Source organism: Scaptodrosophila lebanonensis, unplaced genomic scaffold (assembly GCF_003285725.1).
Source record: "Scaptodrosophila lebanonensis strain 11010-0011.00,11010-0021.00 unplaced genomic scaffold, SlebRS2 tig00000043-arrow-pilon, whole genome shotgun sequence".
Taxonomy (NCBI): Eukaryota; Metazoa; Arthropoda; class Insecta; order Diptera; family Drosophilidae; genus Scaptodrosophila; species Scaptodrosophila lebanonensis.
In genome coordinates, this window is record NW_022060545.1 from 11,264,037 (window position 1) to 11,271,482 (window position 7,446).

Genomic DNA, 7,446 nt, shown 5'->3' on the forward strand with positions numbered 1-7,446 from the left:
AACAACAAACTAACCGCAGTTCATACTGAGAACTGACTTTGGTTGCGGTGTTGCTGTCCTAGTGCCCTGTCGGCTTACTGGTAGCAAGCATGGCCGTGGTGCAGGGCCCTGCAGCATACGGGTGGCGAGTTACCGGTGCCTTTTGAGTTACACTCTCACTTCTTTTTTAATGTATACTATCCGATAGGCCAAAAGAAGGCACCCAAATTTGAATAGTGATCGGTGTTGGATGTATTTGGTTAACGACTCACCGGTACCTTCAGAAGGAGACTTGTTTATATCATCCCTAAAGCAGATTATATTACATGAAGCAATCACAGTATGTACTGTGGGTTAGGTTTGATTGAAGCCTGCGATGATCGGTATAGCGTTTGAAAGGACTTTCAGAAACTTCCTAACTATCTCATAACTTCTAAAAAAAATCAAAATAGCCCTTACAATAGAGTGAGTTTGTTTCTAAACAATGCCCTAATACCACGTTGATTTAACAACTCTCCCAATAACATCCCAAATTTCCCAAAGAAGCAGTAACAAGTCAACCACAGTTGGGCTGGAAATAATCTTGACCATGTCGTAGTACCTTTGGGAGAAACACTAAACTCTTCAAACTTTCCACTTTATGACTAGCGCATCAGATGTTCTCTGAAGACATGCGAAAGTATGCGAGGCATCTAAATTTTTCCAAGTTAATTCCGCTGAACTACAGGTTAGTCCCGTGGAAAACTGTGGAATTCCTAACGAGCTTGCATCTTCACTTAATTGTGCAGCTTTATTTAGACAACAAAATTGGGGGAATACAGCACCACCTCTTCTTGCTCGGTTATCATAGGCACATCGAACTGCTGTTGAGGCTGCTCCAGATGCTGCTGTGGTGGCGGTGGCGGTGTCGGTTGTGGTGGTGGTGGTGGTTGCAGTAGACACCCCTCAACCGCCATTGCTCCAGTGTACTGTTGGGGCAGCTGCTGTTGCAGTTGACAGCCATTGTTCAAAGTTGGCAGGTTGAGCTGTTGAGGCACCTGCTGCTGTTTAGACTGAGCTCTATTAGTCTTACACATAATGCGCTGACGGAATGGCTGCAACACTGGTTGAACTATCTCTTTGAACAGTGAAGCCAGCTTTGCGGGCATATGTTTTAGCATATCGGCTATAAAATCATTTATCATCGTCTCCACTTCGTCGTTATTTTCAAAACCCAGTTCTGCGCAGAAATAGAGTAGAATCTGTAGATTCAACAACAGGAGCAGAGTATTCGGCGACTTTACTCGCAAGTCATTCTTCAGCGACTTGAGATCATGATCGGCCAAGGAGCGACATTTCTTATACAGAGCATTGCCCACCAGATGTTTGCTATCTGCTGGCTTCTTCTCGTATTCATTGAAGAAGTTCTGCACCACATTGAGTGGTTCGAGTATTTCGCCATTAATGCGATGCAAGGTCAGCATATTCGTGGCAAAGACACGCTGCAATTTATCATTTTGAGGCGTTTTCTTTGGCTCACGACGTGTTGGCTTCCAGTTGGCTTCATAACTTTCGTTCATTTTGGCGATGGCCAGCACGGTCTTCTGCTTGACGTCCACTAAGTTTCGGAGCTGCACTACCGCGCCAAGCAGTTCCCTACTATAGTCACCCTCAGTACTCTGGCTGTTCTGGTCCTCGCTACCCTGCTCCCTCTCCAATATGCCGCTCTCATCGGGCTGTCCATTCACCACCTGCACAATGTTGGACAACATCAGGACTTTGCATTCATCAACAGCTTGTAAGCGATAGTCGGGCATATTGACGACCGTTGGGTTGCCACAAATGTGAAGCTTCACCAGATAGCTCGAGTCATTTTGATCGTAGCTCATGACACGGCCATCACAAATACCCACAGTGGCCATGGCCACATAGCTGGTGACGCGAGCATCTTTGGCCAGTGGTAGAGGTATCATCTTGGGCAAGTGTTCCAACAGTGCCGTGTCCTGGAATTCCTCGAAGTTACGTTGCTGCAGGAAGCGTAAAATGCGACGGGTCCGTGCTAATTCGAGGCGCTCCTGAGCGATGAAGGCGACTGAAAAGCGACGCGCCTTTCCCATATGCCGACGCACCAATTGCCAGGCGCGACGTGGCAGCATCCGCGTCTCCACTTGGGGGCAGCACTCACGCATGAAGCGCTCGGTATCGTATTGAGCGGCAAATATGGGACCATCAATATAGGAGTCGAGGAATTCAAAGGCCACCCAACGATGCGAGGCGAATTGCTTCAGAAAGTTGTACAATTGACGTGCTCCGGGCATTGAGTAGGACATCATCTGACGCCTGGACATTTTCACTACCGCTCTGCCAGTTTTCTTCACGTCCGTTGCTGGCTTTCCAGCCGATTTTCTACTTAGACTCTCTTCTTCTTGTTGGTCCAACTCTTTCAGGTCTTTGACCTCCTGCTCCGAACTTATGGTCTTCTTCATACGTTGTCGTCTATTGAAAGCGGGCCGCTTAACAAAAAGCTCTTCATCCTTCCCCTTATCGTCTTTGGACGATTGTGGCTTGAACAAACGCTGTGCTTCATTCAAATCCGACATTTTCTTCAGTGTGCCCAGACCGAGTTGAATCAAATGTGGGGGCACCGTATCTGCAGAATCGTACTCAGTTGTTTGTTTGGTGATTTCCGTAGCATTCGTTAATTTGATACTGAGACCATTTAACATTTCAGCGCTGAAAACTGGCCGTGTCCTTTATAAAGCATATCAAGTTTCTCTGGCTAAGTCAAGTGTTTACCTGGTTTCTATTTTTTGCTTTTTTGCAGGTCCAGCAGGCCGGCTCGACAAGGGAGAAAAAAATATCACACAAAAATCATGAAATGAGTGAAAATGATTCAACACCTTTCTGACACCACTTGACACTCCTAGAGTTGCCATTGAATACGAATACGAACTGCTAACGTATTGCAGCAACTTTTAACAACTTTGGCAAGTCTACTTATAATTTTCCAAGACTTAACTTTCTTAACTAAGGTCAACTATCACCTTTAGTTTCTACTCAACACATAAATTAAATACATTTGAAATAATGAATAATGGTTTCCTGATTTACAAAAGTTTTGAGTTCTAACTGTTGACAGTTTTTATGGCCGTAATTCTGTGACTGTTTACTATCGAATTAAGCATAAAATGTTTGATTTAATCTCTGTGTGTAGTCGATTTGTCCAATATACTACAACTATTTAATAAGTCTTTCAATGAAAATGTCACTTCTAATTTAAAAAAACTAATAAGAGTTTTCAACTAGAATTAAATTACTATTTTCGAGATCTATAGTATGTTCAGTTTATTTGGCAGCGCACAAGTCAAAGCTAAATTTCTACCTTAACAACATTTTTGAAATGCAAATTGTGGTGAGCTTCCTATCTAGAAGTATCTAGAAATATCCAATCTATTCATCCGAGCTGTATCTACTTGCTTGATGTGAGTCCTGTTTTCAGAAGTCCAGAGAAGAAGCAATAACAGAAGCCCAACTTTTTGCTAATAAAAAGTGATTTACATTTTTGATTCCGCGTGCTTTTTTCATTTCATTTGTTGTGCTGCTTAGGCCCTTATTATTATTTGTCTGTGCTTTTATTGCCTATGAGTCTGTATACGGTTTTCTAATAATATCTAGAAACTAGTAAAAATTATTAAGACACTAAGAATTTATTTACCAGGACTTCCAATGCAATTATTCATATCGAAGACCAACTTATTGAATTCCTACTTGATTGCTTAACTCATTAAATGACAGACGAACTTTATGGCCTAATAGCTTCCCAGCTCTTAATATATTGCTGCTGCAAATAGTTTTTCATTTTGGATTGGCGTATGTAATTTATACGATGCTAGAAGCAGCACTTCAAAATGTCGAACAACTTTTCTATTTGCATTTGAATGGTGACTAACAAAAGCAGAAACAGGCTCAACTTTCCTCGCAAGAGTGTGCACGTTAAAAATAATGAACAGCAGCCAGCGCATAAATAAAAAAATTCTAATAAATTTATTTAATATACGCATATTGCTTTTCTGTTCTTTTTTATTCAACGAAAGTTTGTCAAAGGGCTTAACAAACTATGCGCTTTATTGCTTCGCAATTGGTTGTTGTTGCTACTCTTCTTGTTGTTGTTATCGTTATTGGGAATGATATTTAGTTTCATCGCTTTAGCACCCCTTTAGCCAGAGGCATATTGATTTTCCACCATCGTATATCACGATCATGCAAATAATTTGCAGGTTTAATACTCAGTCATTTATAATTAGGACTTCATAGAAAAAACTACTGATAATTGGTAAGAAATTTGATGAAAAAACGTTGCCTTTTTTGAAATCACTTTACATTGTAAATTATTTTTATATTTTTTTATTAAAAAGTCAAATAGCTGTTGCAAATACATTGGCCTCACTACTTATGAATCGTCGATAATTACGCCACTTTTCGACTTTTTTACAGCTTTAATCGAATGGGAAGCTAACTCTCAAAAATAAGCAAATAAATAAAGTTCTACAGGGCATATCCAAGTCCAATAACCTCACATCGCAGCTCGTTTACTCGCTGCGTTGTTATTGAATTTCTTTTTTGACGCTACCATTTTGATGACTTGTAAATTCGAGTTGATTTTAAATTAAAAAATTGTGTTTAAATTTACAAATTGCACAGAAAAAGAATCAAACTGCTAATTGTATTTGAAGGGGCGACACAGGCATCCACTAGAGGCGAGTAAAATGTGAATGTCGACTTTTGGATACCCAGTACCTATCTTCAAGGGCGTACGCAGCAGGGGGCCAACACATTAAAATTTTGATTAAGTAATGCACGATGCATATAAAAAATAATGTATGCATATAATCAATGAAAAAACTTCAACAAATCCAACTCAGTTCCATTTTAAGGTGAACGTGTGGCCTACTTTATATGGCAACATTTTTATAAAAAGCTTACAAATACCAACATTATACAAAAATTAACGGGAGACTTATCAGAACTTAGAGTGATTTTTGAATTGATCGTTCAAACATAGTAAGTCGATTTTCAACAAACTTAGAATTACCTATACTCTCCATATTATACAGCTATACTATGCATATTATATAGCTGACCAATTTTGGTAAAACTTCAAAGTTTAATGAGGTTTTTCATATAATGAATACAATTTTGATTATTACAAGTTATTATAAGTTGTTGGTATTAAGTTTGATGTCTACACTGAAATAAATAGTTGAAAGTTCTGAGCGAGTTCTGAACCTATCGTTTGGTTTTGAAAAAATTAAAATTTTGATTAAATAATGCACGCGGCTTTTAAAAAAAAATTATGCATACGATCAATGAAAAAACTCCAACAAATCCAACTCAGTTCCATTTTAAGGCCAAATAGTGCGTGATAATAATAAACGTGTGGTCGACTTTATATGTAAACATTTTTAGGGGGGACAACGGCCCCTTCTGCCCCTTCTGCCCCTCCTGCCTACGCCCTTTATCGATATGTGCACCTATAACTTGGAGTCTGCCACGTTTCCTACTGTCTGGTAGCTAGACTTTAAACTTTCTAGTATACCCATCAAGCATTCGGGTACAGGAAATAGCACAAGCTGTGCCACAATCTTTGCAATTCAATCGATGCTTGTTCTCATCGCTGAAAACTGACCAATGAGTCGTGCAATTAACAAAGTTGGCACCCAGATGTTCGTATATGTATAGGCATGCTTCTCAATTGAGACGTTGCTTAGCGTGCGGGGTTGTTAATGCAAATGCTTTTATATTTTTGGTAATGGTTTGCCAAGGCAACAAAAAATGAACAATAAATGTATCTAATGGATACTCAGGTCCTGCTCCTGGCATCTGGACTAGCCTGAAGCTAGGGCTAATGCATTTCCTGAATATACACAGAGGGTTTACGTATCCGTTTACATACACATTTACTGCTCTCGTCAGCTGGCAGAAAATTGTTTTTCGCTTGATTTGCTGTATTGTGATTTTGTGTGTGGGTGTGTGTGTCTGTGTGTCACATGAAAAACCATTTTAATTTGCACATTTCAGATGCAGCACCATGGAGGTCACATTTAATCAAAGACCTGCTGAGCTGCATGTTCCTCATCCGCACCTGCAGCTCATTTTCTCCACAGGTAAACAGAGAACAGTCAGACAAGGTGCGCTTAAAATTAAAAACCAAGCAACTAACAAGCATTAAATAGGTCAGAAGTAGGATTGGGGCATGAGGAAAGGTACACAGACAGAATTGGAATTCTTGCGGAGATATTTAGTGCGTTAGTAAAGGCAGCTTCGAAAATTTATCAACTCTCAAATTGATAATTCAAACTCTTACAGACAAAAATGAAATAAATATTCATTTGTAATATTTTTGAATATTTTAATTATTTGCAATATTTGTGTGGCTTTTGAAATCCAAACCTAAACAGTTCATTTTCCTTTTTTATTTTATTGTTTATTAAACTTTAAAAATGATTTTTACGCATTAAAGCACGAGAAGTTCGCCTGAACTTGAAACCAATGGAAAATGTTATCTGATTTATTAATTGTAGGTTCTCGAACTGCAATCGATCTACAATAGATAGAGTAACGCGATAAGGTCGTACCACTCTCACTCTTGAGCTCCCTGAACCCATCAAACAACTATAAACTATGTTGTAACATATGGATTTATGGCAGCTATATAAATTAGTAAGTCTCTGAAGTACTATATATATGAAGTAAATAATAAACTTGTAGGTATGAGGGGTAAGCCTACATACGAAATTATGTGTGCATTTTTGTTGTGGGTGAAAGTTCTTAGTGTTCATAAGGATAAGGATGATCATGAATCATCTCAACATGCTAAACATGTACATTCGATTGGTAAAGGGGTATTCAAAACTCGGCTTCAGTGTTTCGTCTTGTAGGATTACTCTAGCAGTTGTAAAAGGAAGGAAATTAATTTGTGAATTTTTCACAACCCAAGCTAAGGCTGAACATTTGTGGGCCTCTTTGAAAACAATACACTGGCTTAACTAACATTTAGGTGCAGTATACAATTGTTTTAACCCAGAAGTGTTTCATCATTCCTAAACATAAACCCAAAACCCTCCAATTGTTATCCAATAATAACGATTAAATGTGGAGAAGCTCACATTGACCAAAAAAGCAAAAATTGATGCGTTTTCTTCCGTGTAGCACACCCACAGCTCGAGAAACACAAAAAACAACATTGACATTGAACTAATGAAAGCTGCAGGCGTGAAAATGGCAAGCCCCCATCACCCCCTGCTGGGGAAGAAGTGTGTGCGTCCGCTGTGAAAATGTGCTTGATATGTGGCTGGCAGCAAAGGGTTATAGACACAATGGGCCCCGCCGACCAACTCGACCGGCAACAGCTTGTCTTCGACTGCCTCACGGACTGCGTTGTGCCACAATCGCCTGCGGGCCACAATACAAAAAGCGCCCAGCAAGCCG

General features: G+C 39.7%; 1 protein-coding gene across 2 annotated transcripts; it reads right to left on the bottom strand.

Annotated features, from left to right (window-relative positions):
• Positions 1–750: 750 nt before the first annotated feature.
• On the bottom strand, positions 751–2,852 carry LOC115623031 (protein lin-9 homolog). Of its 2 annotated transcripts, none has more exons than XM_030517209.1 (2): positions 2,755–2,852; positions 751–2,698 (listed from the first exon to the last, which is right to left on the bottom strand). In XM_030517209.1, exon 2 carries the CDS (start codon positions 2,682–2,684, stop codon positions 774–776), a length of 1,911 nt encoding a protein of 636 aa, XP_030373069.1. In that variant the 5' UTR covers positions 2,685–2,698; positions 2,755–2,852; the 3' UTR covers positions 751–773. The 2 variants fall into 2 exon arrangements, with proteins under 2 accessions (XP_030373069.1, XP_030373070.1); XM_030517210.1 differs by having other exon boundaries at positions 751–2,691; positions 2,755–2,840.
• Between the last annotated feature and the right edge of the window lie 4,594 nt (positions 2,853–7,446).

Coding starts and splice junctions, on each gene's coding strand:
- LOC115623031 (XM_030517209.1), bottom strand. CDS start 2,684: ATGTTAAATGGTCTCAGTATCAAATTAACGAATGCTACGGAAATCACC.